General features: G+C 46.8%; 2 protein-coding genes across 3 annotated transcripts in view; one reads left to right on the top strand and one right to left on the bottom strand.

Moving 5' to 3' along the window:
* Nucleotides 1-14,284, bottom strand: part of TRMT61A (tRNA methyltransferase 61A) — a 57,202-nt gene extending 42,918 nt beyond the window's left edge. The window contains exon 1 of the mRNA XM_068160208.1: nucleotides 14,140-14,284. The gene's annotated coding sequence lies outside the window, so the exon portion shown is untranslated. The remainder of the gene's footprint in view (nucleotides 1-14,139) is intronic.
* On the top strand, nucleotides 4,102-12,130 carry CKB (creatine kinase B). 2 transcript variants are annotated; one of them, XM_068160206.1, is made up of 8 exons: nucleotides 4,102-4,208; nucleotides 5,812-5,999; nucleotides 6,480-6,634; nucleotides 7,504-7,636; nucleotides 8,547-8,718; nucleotides 10,159-10,282; nucleotides 10,996-11,185; nucleotides 11,765-12,130. In XM_068160206.1, exons 2-8 carry the CDS (start codon nucleotides 5,822-5,824, stop codon nucleotides 11,941-11,943), a joined length of 1,131 nt encoding a protein of 376 aa, XP_068016307.1. In that variant the 5' UTR covers nucleotides 4,102-4,208; nucleotides 5,812-5,821; the 3' UTR covers nucleotides 11,944-12,130. The 2 variants fall into 2 exon arrangements, with proteins under 2 accessions (XP_068016307.1, XP_068016306.1); XM_068160205.1 differs by lacking the exon at nucleotides 5,812-5,999 and adding an exon at nucleotides 5,139-5,351 and having other exon boundaries at nucleotides 4,103-4,208.
* Nucleotides 14,285-27,093: the final 12,809 nt, after the last annotated feature.

Genomic DNA, 27,093 nt, shown 5'->3' with positions numbered 1-27,093 from the left:
GAAGGGTCCCAGTGGCCAGCAGGTTGCTGTGAAGAGAGTAACCAATGAACCCAATAGGAACTCATGATCGTCATCCATAAAACATGTTTTTGGGGAGTTTTGAGGGCCGCTGGCAGGAATGGCTCTGCCTCTGGTGCCAGGTCTCACCTCTATCACCTGGCCAGGTGGCTTCCGGAAAGCTCTATCTGCCCTCCCCCAGGGCAGCCTGCTCCAGGGAAAGGCAGCTCAAGGCTGACCAAGTTTATCACACGGGTTTCATGAGGCTGTAGGAGAAACCACAATGTGGGCTAAGGAATAGCAGAATTGTTATCTAAACTCCAAATAGCATGGTACTAACTCCTACTTCTGTCTCATGTTCAGGACAGGTTGGACTTGATCATCTTTGAGGTCTTTTCTAACCTTGTTGATTCGATTCTATTCTATGACTGGAGAGCCCTGAATGCACCAGTGCTGGGGGGATGTAGCCAGGAGGCAGAGGAGCAAAGGAGGAGTATATCACCTCATCTGCTTGCAACAAGCCCAGGCCATCTGGCATGGGATGGGTATGGGCATAGAGAGAACATGTGAATCATCCTGGATGTGCAGGTAATGTTCCTGGCTAAATCAGATAATGCTCTGCACAGTGCTGTATTCACTTGCAACCTGTAATGGACAATAGTGGAGAAAAAGTCATCCTTCCACAATCAAGAACACAGTAATTTAGAGCCATTTAGATGACATTTTGTGATTTTGAAAAAATACTGTGATTCCATCATGTGTAAGGGAATTTTTGTCTATTACCTTCAGTGAGGACATATTTTTTTGTGATGCTGTTGACCTGCCCATAATTGCAGCAGTCTTTGTTAGGTCGTTATGAAACTCTTCCATCTAATCTAAATGTAATGTATGCAGTTTCAGAGGTTTCTTAAACTGAACTCCTACTCAGCTGTTTTTCAGACTAGCAATCATTCTACTGTGTCTTTATATTTGCACCTACTCTGATTTTTTTTTTCCTGTCTTTTTTTTGTGTCATTGGTTGTATTTGTCATTGTTTATGTTCTTAAGTCTTTTTTTTCCTATGATGAACTGCTGTTCAGATCACTGTGGGCCTGACTAGTATGCAAGGTCAAGACACTCAGCAACTCCTAGTTTCCACAGGCACTCAGCTCACTGGAAATGATCAGCAATTCTCAACAGACCGCCTAAGCAGTGTGAAAAAGTACACCAAGAATAATAACTAGGCAAATATATTTTAAGTAATAAATGTAAATGGGAAGAGAAGTTTCATTTGAGAAGTGCAGATGATGCACTGTAACTAATGCACAGATGCAGCTATAACCAGTTTCTTTAATCTACTGATACATGAATGTTATGTTTAATTTTCAAGTGCCGTTCACCTGTCAATTAGGAGTTGGAAACAATTCAGTTGTTGGTAGCAAACCACTTTCCCATGCTGTTTCCTGGAATATTATTCTAGATTTTCAAGATCTTTATCCTCTAAGTCTTCAGGATCATCTTACGTTCATGCAGGTAATTTCAGAATACACATTCACTAGCCAGCGTACATCTCCTCTGGCAGTTGTATGCTGCACAACATTTATAATTAAGCCTCTTAGGAAGTTAGCTGCATGGCCCATGATTAACTTCTCTTAATTCTTCATGGATAAAGCTCATTGCAGAGATCTCTGGAGTAATTATCCCACCTTTCCATCCTGAACTGGAGAACGGCAACATAGTCTGTAAGTCAGTATGAACTAAGATATCTGAGCATGGAAAGTAAGTTTTGCTGCCTTTATCACAGTCTAACAGGCCATACAGGCTTATCCAAAGAAAGTGTTCTCTCAGCAGATGAGCTAGATAAAATGGTTGATCAGAGACTGTTGACACACAGCACAGCATCTATAATTAAGTCACTAGGGAAGCTGGCATGGGATGCTGTAACAAAGGTAGGATCCAATTTACACACAGCTTTCAGGAAATCTGAAAATGCTGTCTGAATAAAACACAGTGAGGTAATGGACACCTCTGACTTCCTGCAAGCTAGAAATTTGTCAAGTAGTGGTAAGAAAAAGGGAACAGAGGGCACACAGTTCATTAAACATGTAAATTGGATATATTTGGGTTGGTTTACACCTGTGACTTTCTTTCCATGTCTTCTTTCCATGAAAAAGTTTTGTGAAGAAGAGGTGTCTGTGTCAGAGGTGCTTTAATGAATGGCACATTGAGACTACTACCATCTTGTAATAATGGCTGGCATGCCCTGCTCTTCAAGGCTGGGAGGGAAAGACTGTACCAAATTAATACAATGGATCCTTCAGTTTTGGTTTAGAGGTGACCTTGAGTCCACAAATCTACACAACAATTATAATACAGAACAGCTGATTGCTTCTGTGTTTGTGTGGCAATAAATGATGAACAAATTGAGTCTTCATACCTGCTCTGATACACTTTTTTTTTTTGTGTGTGTGTGAAGAAAAGCACCACAAAAATGTGGTATGATGCAAGAAAATGCTTAGTTTTATTCCTACTGTTCTAAATTAAAAATAAACCCTGACTGTCTTACATGAAGAAACACATCAGATCTATGCAACTGAGGTCATTCAGCAGTGTTAGATTTATTTTGAGGGTTCTGAGTAAGATTTTACACTTACGTTCGTTTAATACTTGCTTAACAATGGCATTATTTGCAATTTACACTATTCTGAAGCATGAGCTTTGTCTGAGACTAGTAAAACATAAGGGAATATTTTGTGAGGTTAAAAAGGCAGAGGAGACCTAAAGAGAGGACTTGTTCTTTGATATGAGAGGTAAGAGACCAGACTTGTACAGATGCTGAGTCCTTGGCTTCTACTGGAGATCTGTATACCCAGCATCTCAGTCTACCAGACCTGGAATAACTTGAAAATCTGGATGGCAGCCAACACAACACATTTTTATTTGAAACAGTCTGTGCTTTTAATTTTGTAATGATTTTCTCTATATGTATATTAAAAAAAAATCCTAAGCAGTTCTGTGAAATGCACACGCTGCTCATTGTTGGGTGAGGGTACTGATTGTGGTGCTGAAAGAATTGTGGCAAAGAGTTTCAGCTCATGTCTCCTGACATTCACAACCTTTGTCAAACAAAGGAGCTCTGCAGCTTAGATGCACATTCACATGGGTAAGTACACTCCATTTGGACAGGAGGATAAACATGGGCTCTGTTGTGAGAAATACATGTCAGAGAAAGATAAACTGTTATGTATAGATGTTATGAAAGATCAAGATAGTAAGTAATGTTGCAGTACATTTATTTCTACAAACAATGGGATTCTCAGCTGCATCTTAGTTTTGGGATGAATTCTGCACATTCTTACAAGGATACCAGTGGAAGTTGCCATTTCAGTTTCAGGTGAGCTTCTGTCTTCGGTGGAAATGAGCCACTCTCCAATAAAGCTTGACTTTTTTTGGCGTGTGACACAATCAGGAGACTCACTGCACTTTACATAACCACCCTACTGCCTTTCAGATTAAACACTAAGTGAACCCATGAATTTGCAGGTGCTGGATGTGAGGCACAGGCCAAGCCCCAGACCCTTCTGCTGCAGGCCAAGGCCACCACTCTGGAGTGCTGGGAGCTGAATGTCAGACCCACAGCCATGTCAGTCGCTGTTGTTCAGTTAACTGGGGGGCCAGTTAATCATTTGTGTGACTCAGGGCATAGTGGTCCTGGTACTACAAAGCCTTTTTTTTTTTAGATGGTGGATTATTCTACCTGTTAGTGAATCCCCAATGAAGGTGTGATTCCCTGGAGAGCAACTGGCTGTGTGCCTGTGTTGGTGAGCAATGGCACTACCACCTATGCACAACCCTTGGTTGATAGGATGTGTGAGTGGTTTTCCACACTGTTACACATGCTTAAAGAAGCCACAATGGCCGCTGTTGCCAGTCTGCAGCGTCAGTACAGCCTCAGTAAAGCCCCAGAGACCCGGTCGCCCCCCTTACTCTCCCACACCCCCCAGGCTCCCCAAAGTCAAGCAAAATGGCGGCAAGCCTGGGCCTGACCAGCGACAGGGTGCTCGCACCACCCTCCTGCGCCTGGCCCAATGGAATGAATGGGCTATAAATAGCGGCCAATGGGGCGGTGGGTCGCGCTCTATATAAAAGAGGCGCGGCGGCAGCGCAAGGGCTCCACTCAGGCTAGGGCGGCAGTGGGTGTGGAGATCCTTGCTTTTCCTGCGAAGCCCTTGGTAAGTCCCAGGGCTGCCGTAGTGTCCTGCGGCTTTTAGGATTTTGACATTTTGGGGGGGTTATGTACCTTTTATTTTTTTTTCTCTATTGTGTGGGATGGAACCGGTTCGGCTGAGGAGCGGGAACGGGTCCGTGGGTGCGGCGGGGGGCAGTGCGGGGCAGGGGTGCCCGCGCGCAGCCGGGCGGGGGACGTGGCGCGGAGCTCCACTGGGGCGCGGCGCAGGTGCTTACCGGGCTTGCCCCCAGCTGGAGCGGGCCCCGCTCTAAAACCAGATTAACCCGGTATTTAGCAGGGTAGTTACATATGCTCGCCCCAGCCAGGTCCCCCGAGGGAGCCGTCTGTTGTATAATGGCTTGTTGGATGCTTCCCTCCGCTCTCAAGTCAGGGAACAGCCGCCGGGCGGTGTTTCCCCTTAGGCTAGGGAGCGACTGGTCCCCCTCGCCCGGCAGCGGCGGGGGAAGGCGCGACCGCTCGCCGACGGCATCGCGGTACCGCCCCGCTCACCTGCCGCTAGGGCCGGGGTCCCGATGGGGCCGAGCCCCTTCCACTCTATTCCCCCGGCAGCCCCGTGCCTGCTCGGCCGCTCCCCCCCGCCCCAGAACCGCTGGCGGCGTCTGCCCGGGTTTGCCACAGCCGCTCTGCACGGTCTCGGGCGCATCCCTTCACCCGGGCGGCGCCCCGGAGGAGCGAGGAGATCCCCCCTGCCTTTGCGGCTGGGATGTTGAAAGACGGGACGAGGCCGGTGAAGGTGAAGAACTTTGTTCCTTCTTCCTTCCCGGCTCTTGTGGAAGGTGGTGTAGCAACAAGGGTGCAATTGCACGGGTGGAACAACAGCCAAGGTGACCTTGCCTGGGTGCCTGGCTTTCCCCCGGGCACTTCGGAGGCCTGCCAAGCCCCCAGTGATAGGCTTCCCCTCTTTCTCCCTTAGTGACTGCGGTAGGGTCAGACATGCCCTTCTCAAACAGCCACAACCTCCTGAAGATGAAGCACTCTGCTGCTGATGAGTACCCTGACCTGAGCGCTCACAACAATCACATGGCCAAGGTGCTGACCCTGGACCTGTACAAGAAGTTGAGGGATAAACAGACTTCCAGTGGATTTACGCTGGATGATGTCATCCAGACTGGGGTTGACAACCCAGGTAACAGCCGGGGACTGTTAGATCTGCATAATGATCTGTTCTCCCTCCTCACTGGAAGTGCTTCTTGACAATGGCACCCAAAGCTCTTGAGCTGCTGAGGGGCAAATCTTGTAAAGCATTGAGAAATGGCTCTAAGCACATGACTGTGTTAAAAGAGGCCTTATTCTATCAAGCTGTGTTCCTTGTTGTGATCTGACATATCAATTCCCAGACACTTCAATTATGTAACTGCTCTGCTAAATACTTTCATTTGGAGAAAAAAAAAAAAAAAGAAAAAAAGGCAACCCACAAATGCATTCTAATTATAACACAACCAGGGGAAAAAAAAAGTCGGTTTATCTGGCTGTTCTGGTCTATTCCTATTCCAAACTGGTTATGTGATGTTTCCTAGCACTTCTATGAAAAAAGGGGGAGCAGATGTGTTTACATGTTAACATTACAGTATTTATTTTTACTCTAGCAATATCAAAATGGCCCAACTAAATAATCAGAGACTGCCTCCTGATGAGGAGTACCCGGACCTGAGCACCCACAACAACCACATGGCCAAAGTTCTAACCCTGGATTTATACAAGAAACTGAGAGACAGAGTCACGCCCAGTGGCTTCACCCTGGATGATGTCATTCAGACTGGGGTTGATAATCCTGGTAAAATGCATTGAGACTATTTTGTGTGAGCCAGCTGAAGTAACTGGTGCTTTTGAATATGGTGACTTGAAACTAATCTTGTGGAGGTGGTATTTGAGCAGACTACAGAAATACAGCTCGCTCTGTAGCAGAAGGAACCAAAAAGCAAAGCATGCTTGCTTACAGCAAAGCATGACTGTTTAGATGTAAAGTTTTATCTGGTTGTCTAAACTAGCTAGCGAAACTGGATATGCTATGCAAACTTGTCCTAAACCAAGCTTGACAAATGAGCATGGTTTAATGGCAACAGCTATGGATTTCCATAGCACTGCATTTTACTAACTGAAGTGTAAAATGTAGGGTCTCTCCAAATATTTTAATGTAAGAGTGCACTTCTAAGTGACTAGACTTACCACTAAAGAACTTGCCTGGTTAGTGCTGTGCTGGAGTACAGCCAAGTATCACCCAAACTTAGCTCTTCTGACTTTATTACCACTCCAGGCCATCCCTTCATAATGACAGTAGGATGCGTAGCTGGTGATGAAGAATCCTATGATGTGTTTAAGGAACTCTTTGATCCAGTTATTGAAGACAGGCATGGTGGCTACAAACCAACTGATGAGCACAAGACTGACCTGAATGCTGATAACCTGCAGGTATAAATTTTGATCAGTTATTGGTGCCTACTGGTCTGAGAACTGGGTAAAGTTGTTGGGAACTGCCTAAACTGATTGCTCAGTCTGTCCCCTCACTTTTTACCAGCACAGGTCCACAAGCTGTGATCAGTGCAGTCAGACTTAACAGCTTGCTGCTGCAGGATATTTGTCTGTGTAAAGCCAAGCAGCTGGCACTCAGCAGGATCTTGCTTCATATGCTCTTGCAGCACAGGTCATGCCAAAGACATTCAGCATGCATTTCCTTGAACTGGGCTGCAGTAGTCAAGCAAAACAGCACTGTTCTAGGAGTCAAGGACTGTCATAAAACTTACCATATCCTGCTACCTCATTTTGGATCTTAAATGTCACCTGTCATACTAGAGAGTAAATATTACTGCTAGGAGTAAGGATTTCTGCCCATTTCATGGATTTCAAATATTACTGTAGCCTCTAGAAATTCCTAGTGCCATGTTGATTTGCTAGCCATAGGTTGTCTTGAAAGTATGGCTTACAGTAGTGAATAATTCTCATTCACAAGAGTAAAGCCCTAGTGAAACAAATTTGCCTTGTGCTGACACCTCTAGATTGCAGATCTAAAGGGGTAATAGAAGCCTGGACTATGGTCTGAAGTGGACATGAAGCTGATGGTATCCCTGTCTTTGTAGCCTTAGCCTTGAAACAAGGCTTTGTGTTACATGGATATTTGAGCTAATGCTGAAGAAAATAGTCCTGAAGTAAGACACTGGCTTGCAGGCCAGGTAGTAATTATCTCAGGTCTAAGGTGCATGCTTCAATGCATGGGAGCTGCACGTATTTAGGGTAGGTATCTTGGTAACAGGGTTGTATTCACTGGTTTCCTAATTGTGCAGGGAGGTGATGACCTGGATCCCAATTACGTGCTGAGTTCCCGTGTCAGAACTGGCAGAAGCATCCGTGGGTACTGCCTTCCCCCACACTGCAGTCGTGGAGAGAGGCGGGCTATTGAAAAGCTCTCTGTTGAAGGTAAAGTGACAACTGGGTGGGTACATTGGGGAAACTGCTTAATTCCTTTGCACAAAGTGTTCTTTGCAGTTTGAAAATGGAGGCAGTTGGCAAAAGCTGCCTTCATCAAGACTCAATCTGAACATGGAGCCTTCCCTGAAAAAGGCTCATTACGTTACAGCTGTCTCAGCATTGCAGTCTGTAGCTGAGAGCAAGAGCACATGTCAGAGGGAAGTTGGACTGCATTAAGTTGACCTTTGCTGATCTTAAAAGCTGCTTTCTGTGTGTGAGGGGAAAGAGGCTGGTTCATTAAGGCTCAAACCTGACATGTAGTAGGTATGTAGCAACTTCAGGGCTTGAGTCATGGCTGCAGTATTTTGTGGCTGCCCTTAATTGACTTTCATTAATATTCAGGTTGCTTAGAGGTGTAGTCTTTATTCTGGATATGCAATTGACTAGAGTAAAGCCCAGTTCTCAATGGAATTTTTCAGATGCAGGTTTTTTCTATTGCCTCTCACCTCCATTAAGTGAGAGGAGAGGAAACACTCATGGTGCATTTCTGAAGACAGTGTAGTTGCACCAAAAACTCTCAAGGTCAGGGTAACAGTCCTTGATTAGAATAATACTGCTTATTATATTCATGACCTTGATTTTCCATGGAAGAAAGCATTTCAATTCTACAGTTGAGCAGCAGCAAGGATTCTATATTATAAAGGAACAAAGGCTACTTGTGTAAGCCTGGAAGGTGCAGATAAATCATCTGATACTGCCCTGTGTCCTGTAATGCTGCAAAGGCATTGCCATTGCAGATGAAAGTAAGGGAGGAGCCAATCCCTGGTAGATCAGATGATGCCATACTTCATGTGTGGTCTTTAAAATGCTGAGAATGTTTAGTATCTTGGGTCCCAACCTAAAAGTGATTCTCTTTCAGCTCTGGGTAGTCTGGAAGGTGATCTCAAGGGGAAGTACTATGCTCTGAGGAACATGACTGATGCAGAGCAGCAGCAGCTGATTGATGATCACTTCTTGTTTGACAAGCCAGTTTCTCCTCTTCTGTTGGCATCTGGGATGGCACGAGATTGGCCTGATGCCAGGGGTATCTGGTGAGTATGCCTGGAAGGGGAGGAGTTGTACAAAGTCCCTGAAAAATATTGCAGTTGTCGGTCATACTTTGGGCAAAAGGGCAGCTTCTGAATTCATATTGCTGAATCTCCTGAGAAATTTGAGTGGTATCCTCTGGGGAGGTCATATCTAAACCAGCAGAATTTGGACAAGTGTTAACTATGCACCACACAGAGCTGGTAGGAACAAGGCAGCTTGGCTAGCCTGCAGTGAGAGCTTCCCCATTCAGCACAGACAATTGAATTGAATCAGCTTATTAAAAGTAAATCACTTCTAAAGTAGTAGATGTGCCACTACGTTCAGCCCATGTCTGAACAGCTTAGAGTAACTTGTAAGAAAGTGTTGGCTTTCCTCAGGCTGGATGCCTTGTCTCATCACTTCTGTTTGCAGAAACTCACTGATGTTGGGCTAGTATGGCTTTACCTGTTCTAGAGATAGGATTTCCTCTCCTGCCCTTAGAGGCTTGGTGACATGAGTTGACTGATGGGAGAGATGTGGAAAGGAGGGACTCTTCTTGTCAGATGTAGGTCACCTACATAAAACTCTACATCTCAGGAGCTTCTGCAGCATAATTAACTTGCTCCCTTGTAAGCCAGTGACTAGGTTTTTATCAGCTGGAATACTCCAATCTTATTACTGCAGGTGCCTTATTACAGCCCAGAGGAAGCATGCTTTTTCTGTAGGTCACCTTTAAGATTGCATCATCTACCTGCAGATTGCCAGCACAAGATAGCACTGTCATCTGAGCGTGACTAATCTACAGACCTGAAGTGTAAATTCTCAGTGTTGTCTGCATAAATAACTTTCCTCATTCTAGTTAATTTTTGATCCTAATCAAGTGGAGAAATTAAGTGTAATAAATATTGATGATAGTACTTGCTGCCAGCTGTGAGCTAGGGCAGGAGGGGACCACTGGTGTTCAGAGGTTTTTATAGCATCTCTGAAGAGCCCAGATCTAAAATTAATTGTAAAAACTCAACTTAGTTCCCCATTGTTGGGGAAAAAACATAGTTTGACAGAATTGGACAAAATTCTCAAAAGGCTTTGTTAGACACTGTCAGCATAGTGACATTATGAATATCACTGTACAAGGCTGCTGCACAGTCTATGCTGATCATCCCTCTGCAGCATGGCTAGATTTTAGAGTTTGATACTGTAAGACTGGCTAATGTCACGTTATTGCTCATTCTGACCTCTTTACGTAAAGGCAAATTCAAAGTACCTCTTGAATATAGCAGGGTAAAAACCACAAGCTTAACTCTGTCAGATCCTGCATGGATAGGAGGAGTAAGATTAATGTCTTTGAAGAGGCAACTAAGTGAGCCTTCTGAATAAAACCTGCAGTGGTGATAATTTGATGCTGTTGCAATTATCTTGAAAATACCAGGTGGGATGAATATGTTGTTTGCCTTGCTTCCTAGGCACAATGATAACAAGACCTTTCTTGTCTGGATCAATGAGGAAGATCACCTTAGAGTTATTTCCATGCAGAAAGGTGGCAACATGAAGGAAGTATTTACCCGCTTCTGTACTGGACTAACACAGGTAAATCAATATTGCCTGAGCTGTAGGCGCAAATGGTTTGTGTTTCTCTGGTTAGAGCTGAGGATGCCAATTCTTTGAGCCTCCTCCAAAATCCTCCCTGGTGGTGCTTCATTGCCAGGGTCTCAGAGAACATCCTGGTGGAAGTCCAGAGCTGAGGGCTCTGAAGCACCTACTACACTGGCAAAGCATTGTGACTATGAAATCTAAAATGTGTTCTCTGATATGGCACCCATATCCAGGTGTCTGAACTGTACTTAAAGGCTTTTTGTGTGACTTTGTAAATCAAGCATTGAAATGCCCTGGGTGGGAAGAGAAATTGGTTGAATGTAGCAAAGCTGGACTGAAGTTTATAGACTGAAAGTTTTTTTCAGCTTCAAGTTTTGATGTGAACGTGAGCCCTGCCAGGTTCTTCCCTAATACTAGCATACCACACTTGGGCACATCTGTTAAATTAAGCTTCCCAACAGATAGTGCCTTATTCATAGTGTAGCTTAAACTTGGCCTGTCTCACTGCTAGGAGCAAGGTTAAGGCTTTAAAAGTCCCATGTTGGTGGCCCTTTCTTCCAAATGGAAAGGGCTTAGTGGCTGATGTGAGCTTCAAACTGTTGTGGCTGTTGCTATGTAACTGAAGCTGTAAATGAGCACTAATGGATGACCTGGATCCTTCAGGGCAGGGAGCAGCCTCTAAACATCCATTTTGTCTTTATTTATAGATAGAAAATCTCTTCAAGGCCAAAAACCATGAGTTCATGTGGAATTCACACTTGGGCTACATCCTGACCTGTCCATCTAACCTTGGAACGGGGCTCCGTGCTGGTGTGCATATCAAGCTACCAAACCTTGGGAAGCATGAGAAGTTTGGAGAAGTCCTCAAGAGGCTTAGGCTGCAGAAACGAGGCACAGGTGAGAAGTGATAGTGATGTCCTAGTCCAGGCTGCCCAAAGACATCTGCAGAAGCTTGACTACAGCCAGAGCCATGTGTTGGGCTGGCAGTGTCTGTCAGACCATCTGGAAAGGTACCCTTGTAAAGAGCAGGAAGAGAGCCCAGCCTTTACACTGTGTCTTGGAGTTGGGGATGCCAGTGCTATGCTTAGACCTTACTGTATCTGGATATCTAGATCCATCCTTTTGTGTGGTATTCTGAGCACCAGATAAGGTGGGCCTGCTTGCAGATGTTCCTGTTACAAGCAGACATGAGAATCCTGATTAACTTGTGGCTAGGAAATAGCCACAGTGTGTACTTCTGACCAGAGGTTAGATGGCTTATGGGTTAAAAGAATAAGGAGCTGGCCTAGTGGCATGCTCAGTGGCTCATGTTGACAGTCACCTGCAGCTTTAGTTCCCTACATGTAGGAGTGAGGCAGCAATGGCAGCTTGTAGAGAGCATTCTTGCTGTGTTCCTACCTCAAGCTAGTGAGGCAAGAAAGGTAGATTCACCTGCTCTGTCTGTGGTCAGTGTACTAACTGCATTTTGTGCTCTAGGTGGTGTGGACACAGCTGCTGTGGGAGGAGTATTTGATGTCTCCAATGCTGATCGTCTTGGCTTCTCTGAGGTGGAGCTGGTGCAGATGGTGGTGGATGGTGTGAAGCTGCTCATTGAAATGGAAAAACGCCTTGAAAAAGGCCAGTCCATTGATGACCTCATGCCAGCTCAGAAATAAAGCACTTTGTTCTCATGGTTCCTAACTTATTGGATGAATAATAAAAATGTCACTCCAGTTCAAACCCTTGGGGTCAGAGCCCACTTAGTTACACTGTAGAGAAGTCTTCCATCCATCTGTGTTAGAGTTTATTTTTTTGATGGTTGAGATGTTGCTGAAAACAAAATAAAGTATTGTTTTGGCCTGAGATGTCTTCAATATGTTAACTGAATGTCTTTGAGGTTTAAGTGACTTGGTTTTCTTAGTTATACTGGGTGTACTGCTTTGTTTGCTGGCACATCTTTGTCACTGCTGCTGCAGTTTACTTGAGGTGTGGTTAAAGCAGTGTCAAAAGTGAAGCTGTAGCTTGGTTTTAGTTGCTGTAAACTTGAGAACTAGTGCTAAAACATGAGTCACTGCAAACATGCCCTACCTCCAAGGCTTTGACTTGTACATGGCAGCTGTAAACTGTCATTATCCTAACTAAAGCAAGCCAGGCAGACTCCTGCAAGGAAGGGCAGACAGATCTTGGTACAAAAGACTTACTGTTTTCAGATGGGTCCTTCTGGGACTGCAGGGCAATGCTCTGAGATCATGATTCAGCCCATAATAATACCAACACTAAGGCAGTTTGTGGGGAGGAGATCACATCTTTAGAGATAGGGAGAGAGTCTGTATACACACCTAGTCTGCCTTTGGGGATTAAGGAGTGAGGTGAACTTAAACTCATGTTTCTCTCTAGGTGACTTCAGCTGTGCTAGGGAAGAAAGGGAGGTTGTAAGCTGCCAGTTAACAGGAAATTGTAGCTTGCTTTCACTTGACTCTTGGCCCATGAACCAGTTGTTCCATGAACCTGAAACCAAGCAGTATACTCAATTAAAACATACTAAGTAGTTTGGTTTCTTCCCCAACTGGGTCTGGCTTGTGTGAGCTTACAGTGTTGCATCAAGTAGGCCTGCCCTCCAGAATGGCTGTAGTCAGTGTACACAGTGCTTGGTGTGTGGAAGCATCACGTTGTTAACCTACAAGTGGACATTTTCCAGAAGCATTGATCATTAGGGCCAGTGGAGCCTTGGTAACAACAGCTTTTGCAGCTCATGCAAGGTGGGAAGCCAATAGCACCTGCTCAGTAGCTCTACCTACTGCTAAAACCTGTCTTAAAGAGGGAGTGAGCGGAAAGGTTGATGCATAGCTTCACAGCATGCAGCTTTATATAGGTTTGTGTAGAAAACTGAAGCTTTCTTTTGTAAAGGCTGTGATATTTCTAAGGCTGTGATTGCAGGCTGTCACTTAGCCAAAGTGATGACTCCAATTTGGGTAAGATAATTACATTTTGGTGAGGGAAAGGCTGAGTGAACATCTCAGATGAGATTATTTTTTTTAAATATATCTTTCTATGTGATTCAAATTTTAGTGAGTTGGGGAGGGGAGATCACATGTAGGAGTTTTGTTCTGTGCTGGCTGATGCTCCTGTATTTGAGTTAATCAGCACAGGGATTTTTCTGTGTGAGGATTGTGGGAGCGGGGAAGAGAACATGGTGCAAGAGACAACCGGTTGGTTCTGTATATTCTTTAGATTACCCCCTGCTGTGCTTCGTGTCAGTGTTCACAGACGCTTGGCAAATAGCTGATGCTGCATCTTGTAATCAGAGGGTGTTCATTTAGTGGTGCCTCTCCTCAACACAATGTCATTATTGCACTCACAGCAATTGTCTAATGGAAGGACATGCCTGAAAACTTGTCTATTTTTTTTAGCTCTACCAGCTGGACTAATAAAAACATCTTTCTCTCTATGCATCTTGTTTCTCCTGTGTCCATCGGAGCTGCCTCATCTCCTTGTCTCATTTTAGCCTCTGGGTCCCTACACTCTGAGACAGAACACATAACTGGCTAAAACATTATAGTCATAGCAGCAAGCTAGTCTTTAATGCTTGCATCCAAGTAGAAAATATTTCTTTTTAATTTGTCTTCTTTCCCACCCACCACCTTTGCTGTGTTCCCTCCTGTTGCTGCCATGAGGAATAACACAACTGTGCTTTTGTTTCGGCTTCTACAAAGCAATTGAAAATAGTCCAGAAAATGAATATGTCGTGGCAAAAGGCTGGACACACAGACCTACCCCAGCTGGAACTTGGTAAAAACCTGTGATCAAGAGAGAAATGCAACCTCCCACCTTCTCACCCTAAAAGCTTTGGTTTGATTCTCAGCATTACTCACCATTGCAGCATGGGTTCCTGTTGTGGGCCACTCAAGTACCATGGCCAGAGGAAGTAGGTTGTAGGTAGCAAACCCCTGCATGTGCCTTGGACACCTGAAATTGTGCTGGGCAGTGGCACGCTGCTGTGGGTCAGGAGTGCCTTGGCCTTAAACTGAGGGGAGGAGAGGGAGGGTGTCACTCACTGCTGTGTTTTATACGGGGGAACTGTAATTAGCCTTGCTGACAGAGCCACATGTAGCTTTGCAAAGGTCGTGGGAGGTGGCGTGGCCAGCAGAGCCTGCTGGAGGGGTGAGCCCATGCCCTGCATCACACCCAGTGGTGATGGCATCATTCCTCACCAAACCTGGAGCAGTGCACCAGCTCCTCTGTTGGCGTAAAAGGTGCTGACCATGGGTTGGCGCAGGCTGGGGGAGGAGAGGGGCCGGAAGGCCCTTTGGGTCATGCAGGCTAAGCAGCCTAGACATGTGCTTTACCATATTTCAGCTGAGAATTGGGAGCAGAGATGGTGGCTGCTCTCCCCCTGCCAGGGAGAAGAGCCAAGTTCTGTCAGCTGTAATGCAGGCCTTGTGTTGTCCTCTTTCACTGCCTCTGCATGCCCTGCTCCCATAGGCTGTCGTGCTGTCTGTCAGCTGCTGGCTTGCCACTCAATGCATGCACCTTTCTTGGAACATTTTCTAGGTGAATTTCTTCTTGTCTTTGTCTTTTTCTTCTGCACATTTCTGCTTTCCTCGGGAGAGCAGCTGCCCAGCCCCAGCCTGTGTGCAATGCCCATGCCAGCAGCAACCAGCCCAGTCCCCTTCCCTTTCTGCACACTCCGGCACAGGCAGCTTGTTGCCTACTGGGACCCCAAGGTTCTTATTCAGGAAATCAAGCTGCCTGGGAAACCATTTGCCTCTCACATTATGCATTCTGGCAGTAGACTGCCCATAAATGGTCCTTATTCCACTTTCATGCCTTCTACTGGAAAACTATTTGTGGTCTTTTACCCACTTGTGGACTCAGCCACATGGAGGATAGTGGTAGAATCAGCATTATGACATCAACTCTGGGCACCCTCCCATGCTGTGGGATGCTCCCAGGCCTGAGTGAAGTGGTCAAGCTTCCTGCATTCCTCCTTGTGCCCACAGCCAAGTAAAGGGACAGGGCAGCAGCTTCATGAGGAGGTCCAGGTTCTCCAAGGAGGCTCCACTGTTCTGGGACACAGTGACCAAAAAGTGTGATTCCTCATGAAAGCAAACTGTGGAGCAAGGTGTTTTTATCTGCTGGATGCCTGGTGAGAGCCCTGCTTAGGGTGGGGAAGGCTGCTACTGAGTCCTGTGCTCTGCTGGGGATCCTCACTCAGTTCAAGCCTGGCTCAGCTCAGCCCCAGTCACATCTGAGGCCAGGGCAATGCTTTCCTCCAGCATTTCTTTTTTGCCCAACATAATTAATCCATCACTAGGCCAAGAAGAAAAAGGAAGGTGCTGTTGCCTAATGTATCCAGCATCCACCTTGGAGGGAGGAGGTTTAGTCTCCAGCCTGTCCTCAGATGATCCTTGCCATACTTTTGCGCAACGTGGAATAAGTTGAACAGCACTGTTACAGGGACTTCTTTTTTTTTTTTGCTCCACCCACCCACTCACACACAAAAAATGCGGTAGTGTGGTGGGCAGGGCACTCTGCTGGGAACAGAGACAGCATCAAGGCCTTTTCATCTCCTGTTTGCTTTGCTCTTTCCCCTGGGGAACCAGCAGGCCAACAGGCTCATTTAGCTGCTCTGTGTTCCCCCGGCTAGCCTGCCTTCTCACCTCCCCAGAAACTGCAGTTACAAAGCTAGGGTGGGCATTTGCTCCGGCCCACCACCAGTGGGCAAAGCACTTCACCGTCCTGGGGCTTTGCTGGGCTTATTTGTCCCCAGTGAAGGGGCAGACAAGATCGGTGATGGAGAAGGGCACCCTACAGCCTAGGATGTTGAGATGAGATGAGAACCAGGTGTCTTGCATTGCTTGATTCTCTTCCCCTGCCTCTGACGTGTTTCTTGTACATAAATTATGCAAGCTCCTACCTAGCTCTGTTTTGAGGCCCAGCCCATCTCCTCTGGGTTCCCAGCCTCACAGCACCTCTGCTCCACTGTCTGTGAGCTGCCAGCTGCTGCACAGGAAAAGTCTGTGAAGGGTGAAGGCTGCCTTTGGGCTGCAGAGCTGTTTGGATGTGCAGATACTGGCTACCCCCTGCCTTTTGAAAGACCATCTTTTTTTTTTGTCCTAATGCTGCACAGAGCTAGATTGAGTGCACCAGGTGAGAAGCCATGTCCACTACATCTAGTAATTAAATTGTCAGTGGTGGCTCAGACTGGGATTGACAATTAATGGGGAAAATCTGCATTACCAGACAGAGTAAAAATAAACAGAGATACATCCAAATTTACCAAAGGTTTCTGTTTTCCTACTCCAGCCAGTGAGTAAGACTATGAGAAACCATACATATATATGTGTGTGTATGTATATTTTTGCATATGCATATATATGTATATTTTAATATATATGTGTGTCTATATATATGGATATAAAGTGTCAAAATGTCTCATACATAACATCTGGGAAAATGGAGAGAAAAGGTAACAGAAAAATGGGAATGTTTTGGGTTTTACTGAATGGCAAAAGCTTCATCTAAAAATACAGAATGAGTAACCTTGAGCTTTGCATGATGCATATTCAGAATAAAATCAGAACTGAAGATTGATTTGACAGATACATGTCCAAGGCCCAGCTCTTTGTAAAGACCTCAGCTTCTCACTGTTTAGAGCCAGGTGGGTGTGAGGTTTGGCCAATGGCTGATCAAGACTGGAAAATATGTAAACTAACTCACCTGAAAGGCCATGTTCTTTAGCCTTTCCTGCTTTACTGGCCCAGCTGTCCTGGGACAAAGTTGGACCCAACCACAGCAGCAAGAGGCAAACATTATGGTTTTAGGGCACTTGGTGGTGAAGTCATGTCAGGCAGGAAAACTGGTGTTTCAGTAAGCATGGGCCAGGTTGTGTCCACCCACAGAAACTGGCTGGTCTGCTTCCCTGGCTGTGGTGAAATCCCTTGAATCATCATTAATCACCACTCAGACTGACAATGTTCCCAGGCTGCTGGGCACAGTGTGCCTGCAATTACAGGGAAGCTGGAGAGCTGTCCCATGCTGGCAGTGCCAATCCAAAGGGACATGCTGGGAGTGACTGAACATCTCCAGAATAGACATCAGATGAGAGATCTCCAGTGGGATGGACACCAGGAGAGTCATGGGACCACACTCCCCCACAAGTGGGCTGACCTCAGCAAAGGGCATTAGGATACCATTGTATTGGATTGCTGCTGTAAGAGTCTTCGAGCTGGGACTTGTCCACAGAGAGATGGCTGCAGAGATACTTGTGGAAATGTGAGTAAAGGACCGTGATGGACAGGAATGCTCATGGCACCAGCTCCTTACTACAGCACAGTCATGGCTTTTTTTTTTTAAAGCCATGTTTTTAAGGCAAAATGTCATTGTGCATTTTGAGGATGCTCTTTCCCCTGGAGATAGACTAAGTGCCTTCTGCCTCTGGGACATCCCCTCTGGCCTCCTGCTGGGCCAAGGAGACATGCTGCTGCCAGCACTACTTCCTTTCTTCTTTCTGGTGGGTGGTATAGAGAGCTCTCTGCTGCCATGGAAGGGTGTCTGGTGGGGCTCCAGAAGTACCTTGCACCTACCTAAAGGATGTAAAAGGCCATAAAGAATCCAGCTTAGCTATTTCCCACTGCTGAAAGCCTCAGGAGAGGCTTGAAGATTTTTTTACAGCTGTCCTGAAGGCCAGAGCAGAGCAGAGGAGGGAACACAAAGCCAGGCATGCATGGACACATGTGCAACCACCACAGTGCACCCTGCTGCCTCTAGTGCTCAGCCTCCATGCTCCCCAGGTGCTGTGGGCACATCCTCTTTTTGCCCGTGGTTCTTCAGAGGCTGATCCCTGGCCCAAATTGACTCTCATGGCATCCTAGAAGGACGGTAAAAGGTCTCTCCACAATATTCTTGTGAAGTCCCATCCCAGCAGCAGATGGTAAGTGCTGGGGAAAGCTGCACCTTCCCACTGCAGTGATGTCCCAAACAATTGTGTCCTGGCCAACACTCCTGGCCACTGGTGACCATACAGACTGGTTCTCAATGAAAGGCACTCCCTGAGCCCATTAACATGGAATAGAGTCAGACTGAGAGGTAGCAGGGGTGGCAGCAGCCAGCTCTCCGCAGGGCTATGTGACAAGTTCACTAATGCAGCAGTTGCTGTGTAACACACCTTGCATCTGAGTATCTCTTATCCTTGTGCAATAGCTAAATTGCCCACCAGTTATCTCACTGAAGTGCTCTTGACTTATTCATGCTCTGAGATGCTGTGAAGAGGGCATGACTGAGGACTCATCAAGGAGAAAGGCTGAGCTAACCCCATAGCCAGCAAATGGGGGACATGACCAAGTCAAAGCCATAAGCTTTTGTTTCTTGGTGTTTTTGGTGGTTTTGTTAGCCTAAGTTTTTGTTACTTGGTGGTTTGGCCTTTGGGGGGGGGTATTTTGTTTTGAATGTGGGGGTTTTTTTGTTGGTTGGTTGGTTTTTTTGCAATGAATGTTGTGGTTTGCAAAGAGACTTGCCAGCAGGACAGAGACCATGCAGCTTAGCATGGAAGGAGCTGCCTGCCTCAGGTTGTGGGTAGCAGCCTGTGTCATTGATGAGGTGAAACAAAGTGATGAGGACAACCTCAATAGTGGACAGAAAATGTCTGTCTCTGCTGTGTGCTGAAGGGCAGCTGGTCTCTGAGCATGTCAGAGGGGAGAGTCTCTGTGGCAGCACAGTGCTCTGCCTTGATTCATATGCCTTGCTTCCTGGCTGTAACATAAATTTTGGACAAAGTCAGGCCCCAGCCCCAGTGGGGAATTGTCAGTCTGGCCCCAGCTGCTGACCTTAGAGCATCCAGCCTTTTTTCCCACTGCTGGCTGCAGATGCTCAGCAGCGTTTTCTGCTGGTGGTCACCTGTGCCCTCTCACAGGCCTGTTTTGTGGTGCAGCCCTGGGCTCGCCTGAGTAAGAGCATCACTGCCTGATGCCACAGCCCACTGTCAGTAAGATGCCATGTGCCTCTCCTCTCTTTGTGGGGGGGACCAGGATGTCTCCAGAGGCTGAGCACCCCATCCCACAATCCCCTTCTGCTCCCTTCAAAGTACTGTGGAATTGATTTGTGTGTCCCTGGTGCTTGGGCATGACACCTATGAAGACTTTTGCATCTAACACAAACCAGCTTCAAAAGCAGGAAAAATTGTATTTTGTTTTTCTTCATAAGGAATAAAGGATCAAGCAGTATTCATGATAAATGACATCAAGCACTGGGTAGTCTCAAAGGTATTTTCCAACCTGGTCTGGTCTGGTCTGGTCTGGTCTATTCTATTCTATTCTATTCTATTCTATTCTATTCCTATTCTATTCATCTGGAGCCCATGAAGAGGCAAACAACAGCAGATGGCCAGTGCATCTTTTCCAAACACTTTATATAGTCAGTGTCAAAGCCAGCAATGACATATCTTGGTTTTTAGCCTACATGGCATTACAGCCATTACTTTCCTGGGGTACCTGTACACTGTCCTCTCATGATCATTTCCATTTCATTTATCATTGATGTGGCCACGTGTTGAGGTTTTTCATACAACTTAGCTCAAGAACCACAAAAAACAACTTCTCTTGTGAGCCAGTATCTTGCATAGAGCTTGTTTAAATTCTAAACTGACATGCCTTTCAGCTCAGTTTATTCACCTCCAGTTAAAGCCAGCCCTGAGCAGGGACCACCAAAAATCACATATTAGATTACTTAAAAGGGATTTGGAATAAACATAACAAGAAGATTTAGAGAAACAGTGAAATACATTTCTAAACCCAAGAGCTACTTGATACTGAGTGGGCATGTGAGCAGTTATTAAGACTCATAAAACTAAGAAGTACAGGAAAACAATTTTAAGGTACTAAGAAGCATATTCTGGTGGATGTAACTACATCTCAATATCTGAAAGGGACCTACAGAAAGGCTGGGGAAGAATTGTTTAGAAGGGCTCGTAGCAATAGGACAAGGGGCAATGGTTTGAAACTGGAGCAGGGTAGATTAAGGTTGGACATAAGGAGGAAGTTCTTTACAATGAGAGTGGTAAAATACTGGAACAGGCTGCTCAGGGATGTGGTTGAGGCCCCATTCCTGGAGACATTCAAGATCAGACTTCATGTGTCTCTGGGCAGCCTGATCTAGTTGGAGGTGTCCCTGCTGACTGCTGGGGGGTTGGACAAGATGACCTTTGAGGGTCCCTTCCAACCTGGTGCACTCTGTAAACCTGGGTACCAGTGAAAGGGCAAACAGTTCTTTGTTTGCTGGCACCCTCAGCCCCATGACACTCTCAAACACAAACATCCACCATTAAGCCTTTATTAATCCTCTCTTCTGGTTTTTGTGCAGGTCATTTAGCATTACTTCATACTGAGCTCAAGGGAAAACGTAATAAGCCAACCACTAATCTTTCAACTTGGCACATAATTCTCCATTTGCTGTTTCTCAACATGTTCTTTCTTGTCCTTCCACCCCACTGAGAAGAACCCTGGAGTGCCAGCAGAGGTGATTGTGGACAGCAGCAGCAAGCTGGCCGCAACAGCAAGCCCATACTTATGCCAACACCCAGGACACTGTGGCTGTGGATGAGAGGCTGCAGCTACCAAACGAGCTGTTGTAGGAGGTATTTGGGGGTCTGGTAGTGAGCCTCTCAGAAAAGTAATCTGTAGTGAGGGACTATTCTCAAGGCACACTGAGACAGTGGGAAAATCAGACAAGAAAATTAAATACTTACATATTTATTTTATATATATATATTTTAAGCAACAGCACTTACACTCAGCATGAAGCATGCAGCTAAAGCATATTTTAGAAGGGGCTGGAAGGTTGGCAGTATTTTATTCCCTTTCCAAGGAAGAAAAATACCCTGCCACACCCTGGGACACACACATACCATGCTAACCCAGGAGGAAGGACACATCCCAAGCTGGGCTTTGAGGGTATCAACAACAAAGAATCACCAGACTGTAGCCTGGGATAGAAAACAAGATCTTCAGTTTATACCAGACTTAATGCTGAGTACTTTGCATTTGTATGATGTTGCATTTAGCAAAGCATCATGCAAGCTTTTACCCAGCCCTTGGAGAGCATCATTATCCCCATTTCACGGAGAGGAAGAAGCAGTTTTCCTAAGGCTGGGATCAAGGTCACCCAAGCAGCTCATAGACGTGGTATTCTGCTTTCCTGCTCATCCTCTATGGAGTTTAGGGTTAACCTGGTCACTCTTCTTCTTCTCCAGATGGAATATAGAACAAAATTAATTGAAAAAATAATCCTGGCTTGAGATGCAGGATCCTCCCTTAGCTGTGTGTCTCTCTCACATACAAACTCAGTCCTGTGTGAGGATTCCAACCAAGTATTTTTGTCCCAACTAGCTGGATTTTATTTATGCCCTTTTTAGTGTGTTCCTTCCTCAAGATTAAAAAAAACCACTTCAACAACAAAAGTAAAAATAAAGTACAAAGGTCTCAAGAGAGATCAACCTTTCCTTTCCCTGCTGCCTTTCCTGCCTGCAGATTTTTTTGGGGGGAGTGGAAAAGACTGTATAAAGCATGTTATCAGAGGTGAAGAGCCTTGTGGTCCACTCACAACTGGATACCCTGGTCCCCACCACAGGTAACCTCCCACCATTGTGGTGAATGCACAAAAAGGGACATCACCTTCTAAATCAGCTCAGGGCAGCCCCTTGCGCCAACTCAAGTGCTGGCATCAACAAAGCCCTGTAATAGATGTGGCTGATTCCTGGTCTGCAACCCTCCCAGCTCCTTGCTTTGGGTGCTGGGCTTTGTCCAGAAAATTTTGCCATTTTAGAGTGTTGAACTCCTTGTGTCCCACACCCTAGGATGCTGGTGGTGACAGGATGTGGCTTTGCTGCCCCAGAAAGGCTTGCAGGGCTTGGGGGCAGCAGGAGTAGTTGCAGAGAGTAAGGACCACAGGGAGGGCCCACCCAAAGGAGCCCCAAAAAGAAAAGAGGGTAAAAGCAGGGAAGAGGCAGGGAGAAATCTCCTTAAAGGGTGAAAAAAGGGATGGAAAGCCAAGACCAGAGTGGGGCTGCTCTGGCAGGCTTGTTCTCATGGAAACAGGAGTGATGCCCTCCAGCTTGGCTGTTTGTTCAGCTCGTTTTTAAAGGCAGCTCCTGTTTACACTAGTGAGTGCTTGAGCAGACCCCTTCCTGGGGACTGCCCCGGACAGGACCCCACAGTGGCCTTCAAGGAGCAAGGCAATGCTGTGAGGCCCAGGAGGGAGAGGTACCCCTGCACTGGGCGAGTGCTATCGAATCAGGGTGATAGTGGGAGCCCCATAAATGGCAGCACCTGCAAACTGCAGCCCCCCTGTACCAAGAGGGCTCTGACAAGTGGCTGGTAACACCCATATCTGCTGTAGGTCAAAGACACATTTGGCAGAGGCCCGGAGCCCAGGCTGGTGCCTTTCAACTTCTCTCTATGCTGAGCAGGCAAGGAATCTTCTAAATAAAAAATCTCCCTTGGCCCAAGTGCAGAAAACAGCCACCTTTTGAGTAGCTGAGTCGAGCAAGACACTTCCAAATCAGGGCATTCTTGTCTCCCTGTGGCCCTCACGCTGCCTGTGTGTGAACTCTGAGTGGGGAATGCTCTTCTCTTCCAGTGCTAGAAATGGGTGCCCATCTGTTCCTATTAAAGGATATTGTTTGATCTCCAGCTGGGCTGATGTTCGTGCAGGCTGGAAGCTGCAGCCCAGCAGAAATCTTTGGCAAGTAGCATTAGGACCTTGGGACTGCTCGGGGGATGCCCATTTTTTGTGAACAATGTGGCTCCAAAACACAGCAGGGTGGTGCTGTTACAGCCAAGGGTGCATGCCTCAGAGCTGACAGGTCCCAGGAGCTGAGCTGCCATCCCACTGCTCAGGTGGTACTTCTATGGGGCAGCCCCCCACCAGTAGGGGCTTGGTGCAGGTCTAAGTGATTCTTTGTGACCTGAACATCACTGTGCAAGTGACAAGAATGCAACCCAGGAGAAGAGGACTTCCACCAGCCTCTTGATATCCTGCAGGACAATCTCACCCATGGGGAGTGGACAGGTCAGTTGAACATCCACCAGATGTGAAAAGCTGGTGGCAGAGGACTGCACTGCTTGTAGAGAGGAAGGTTGTGTCACACGAGAGCACCTGCCACTGGGACCTCAGTACCCAGCTGGTTTTGGACCAGGTTCAGGGACACCACAGGCCATGAATGAATGGTGCCAGCAGGCAAGGTACAGCCATTCACTGTCCAGGATTTGGTTATTCAAGCTCTCCAAGTCCGAGCTGACTTCACAGCAGCAGGCTGCAGACAGGCTTCCTCTCATCTTTGGAGCTCTATTTCCAGACCATCGATCTGCAGGCCACAAACCTAGGGCCATCACAAGCTGCTGCATTTTGAGGCTGACCTGTTTAAAACCACAGATGGTCCCTACTGCCAAACCTGACATATTTCCTGCAAAGCATTTAGGGTTTCTGCCGATATGTTCTCCCCACCGAGGCTCAGCCTGTCCCAGAGGTTCACAAATGTTATTGCTGAAGTTGTCTGGGAGCAGTGAGAATGACAAAGAGCTCCTTTCGTTTTCACTGCAGGCACACCAAGGCTTCAATCTTTGCCTTTAGGTAAGACAGAGGTTTGGTCACCAGCACACTGAGCCACCTCTGCTCCCCTCCTGCCGCCTTCTCCTCAGAGCTCCCCAAAGGCAAGGAGGGCACAGGCTCATCACAGCAGCAGATGACTTTTTCCACGGAAACAGATGCCTGTTCCAGCTGACGTGCTGTCTTTGTGTTGAGCTCAATCCCACCTATTCTGATTGTCACTGTTGTTATTATTTCCATAACTGTTTTTCCTCCTGACTTCCGTCACGTTCCTGCTCCAGGAACACATTACTTCAACCTAGCCCACTCCTGGGGCTCAGAGGCTTTTCAAAAGTCATTGGAGAAACCTGTCTTTCCTGGTAACAAGTGCTCCTTCCCTTGGATTCCCTGGGGATATAGTTTGCAGCACAGCACATGTGAGGTGGAGCTGCCCAGGAGAGCAAGGACTATGGCTGTGGCCATGGCAGGAGGCACAGCCTGTCAGCAGCCAACCTGGGAACTGCTTGGGAACTGCAGGAGGGAAAATGGAGATGCATTTTGGAGCTGAGGTGTGGCTTTGCTCCTTCTCTGCCAAGGGAGAAAACTTTGCTTGAATTCAAGCATTTGACAGTCTACACAAGAGCCATCAGTTGAGGTTTTTCTGGGTTCTGCAGGCTATGGGTTTCACCAAAGAGCTTGCTGTTTCCTTCAGCAGTGGTGAGGGGGTCACAGTTAGCCTTCCAGGGAGATTTCAGCATACATCCAGATTCCACCCAGGGATGACATCTCTGGTCCAGCTGACACAGGTGCCTGTGCTTTGGCCATAGCACAGGTTGTCAGTGAGAAGGACAGCCCTTTCCAGCACTGTTTCAAACAGACACCAGCTCCTTACAGTGAAGATTCAAGAGACTTTCTGACTCCCCAGAGACATCACTGGCTACCATCTGTCCAGAACTCACTGTGAATGTTTATGAACTCCAGAAAGCACAGCAGCTGCTTGTACACAGTACAAACAACCACGGGGTTAATGCATTGTGTCTCCTAGTTCTTTGCTGAGCTGCACGACTATAGTAGAAACTTGAAGGCCCTCCTGACAGTGGACATTCTTTTCTCTTTGAAATGTCAGCAAAGTTCTCACAATGCTGTGAAATAGTATTGCTTTACTTTCCTGAGAAGAAAATTTGGGACCTTCTCAAACTACTCTTCTTACATCTACCAAAGAGAGCTTTTGCTGTCCTACATGTTGGCCTACGCACCCATGGTGGCCAGAAAGAGATCCAACCTGAGACTTGGGAGAGTCTGACTCCTACTCCTCCTGCCTTGTGACAGACGCTTGCACAAGCTGCACCACTCCCCATGTGTGAGGCTAGGGCCTTTGCTTCCTCTTTTGCACAGTCTGGCCTGCCCTACACAGAAGCTCCTTCTGAGGGGGGGCCAGCAGATGAACATCCAGGCAACCAAAGGAGAAGTCAGTGTAACAACTAGACAAGAAACCAGGGTTAGGAAGTGGCCTAGCCCCATCCCAGCCTGGATTCAGGCCAGAATAGAGAAATGAAACCAGCCAAAATAGGAAGAGACTTTTTGCTATGATTAGGCAGCAGTTGTTCCTTACCCTCCAGCTCACCACTGTGCTGGGGTGGGACCCATCTCTGCCAGCTACAGTCCCTGTGCTGTGGGGTAAGATGACAGCAGACCATGGTGCTCTTTTGTGGAATACCATAACTGGAGAAATATATATTGGTGGGTGATCTTATTTCTTGCAGGTACTTCCCTGGATTTTACCCTTGCTGTGGGCGGGCGGTGGTGGCAAGTGCTAGTGACTGTGCATGGGTTGTATGCAGATGGCCCCCCATTGTAAGACAGGGAGGAAGAACAATAGGTGACTGTTCTGAAAACTGATACAACCCTCCTAGAAGGAGGGTGCTGAGAAAGGGAGCCACTGCTGCTACTCCATTTTTGAATCCACTGAACTATTCTACCCACTTCAAAATAGAATAGAAGCAAAGAGAGATCATTCCAGCATTTCCTCTTCTGAGCTTGGCTTCACTTCTACTCAGCCTCCTGCTTCAGGAGATGACCTAGTTAAGGCCTCTGTCACCCACCAAGACAGATTTTAGTACCTTTTTCTGAATCTCAGCCCACTCTGGGATTTTCCACACAGCAGCTGGTGAGTGGGATTGCTGGCAGGCCTTTTTGTCTCCCATGGCATCAAGGCTGAGCAAGGCTGTGTTCTAGCTCCTACTGGGTTTTACACCTCATTTCCTTTGCTGTCTGCCCCAGAAACATGGGGAAAGGAGGCTGTGTGCCCTTTAGGCTCAACAGCAAATTGTACAACATCATGCAAGCACAGTTTGCTGCCCCGCGAACTGAAAACTCTTTTGGGAGCTCAGACCTTCTGCTGGCCACATCCTTTTTGAACATACACTGATTTCTGAATGGGCACAAGCTGTTCACCAGAGTGCCAGTGGTGGAGGTCCTCCTAAGCTGCATAAAGAGAGTCACTGTTGCAGAGACTGCCCATATCTCGTGCCTTCACCCTTGCATTTGAAGCCAGGCTGGAGGGTGCTTTGCAACCAGGGGGGGTGTGAGACACTGCTCAGAGAAGAGGCAGAGAGAGGCGTCCAGAAAAATCCATCTCCAGTACCATCAGTTTGACAAGGCCAGTATTGCACAAGAGGTCCTTGCCAACATGACCTACATTTGGAGATGTCTCCAGTGATATACTTGTCCACAGGGTAATTAAAGAAAGGGCAAGTTACAGCAGTGAGTATTGACTTTGTATGCTCCGTTGTAATCTTCAGAGCTAGCTCCTGTGCTGAGTTAATACTGTCAGTCCATCTTCACAAATTGTTTTCAAGATACTGCTGTGGACATGGAGAGATGGAAGCTTCTGGTTTTGCCATGCTGGCAGGCTGCAGGGTGCTCAACCTGGGCAGAGGACATGGCTTCAGCTGTCCTGGCCCCAGCAAAGGGTTCAAGAAAGATTTGGATATCATACCATAAGTACAGAAATTTGACCAGATGTTAGAAAGTTTTGAACTGGTGGGAAAACAACACTGAACTTGTAACAGACATGGACCAGCATACCCTCCTCCACCACTGCCTTCACCCTTTGCTTACTTCCTGTATTCTCGGGGAAGCCACATTCAAAGTGAATCAGGATCTCCCACCTCTCAGGGCTTCTGCAGGTTAAAACTGTAGCAGTGGATCTCTTCAGAGCTCTGGCTGGAGCAGGCCACTATACCTTA

This window comes from Melanerpes formicivorus, unplaced genomic scaffold, assembly GCF_026170545.1.
Source record: "Melanerpes formicivorus ecotype bairdi unplaced genomic scaffold, bMelFor1.0.p_v2 SCAF_48, whole genome shotgun sequence".
In the NCBI taxonomy this organism is placed as follows: domain Eukaryota; kingdom Metazoa; phylum Chordata; class Aves; order Piciformes; family Picidae; genus Melanerpes; species Melanerpes formicivorus.
The sequence above is the reverse complement of the archived record's forward strand: the minus strand, read 5'-3'. Positions and strand labels throughout refer to the sequence as shown.

Bases quoted from the DNA above. Each gene is read 5' to 3' on its own strand.
- CKB (XM_068160205.1), top strand. From the start codon at position 5,159: ATGCCCTTCTCAAACAGCCACAACCTCCTGAAGATGAAGCACTCTGCT. The intron at 6,635-7,503 runs GTATAAATTTTG...CTAATTGTGCAG, and splicing joins TGAATGCTGATAACCTGCAG to GGAGGTGATGACCTGGATCC. The intron at 11,186-11,764 runs GTGAGAAGTGAT...TTTGTGCTCTAG, and splicing joins GCTGCAGAAACGAGGCACAG to GTGGTGTGGACACAGCTGCT.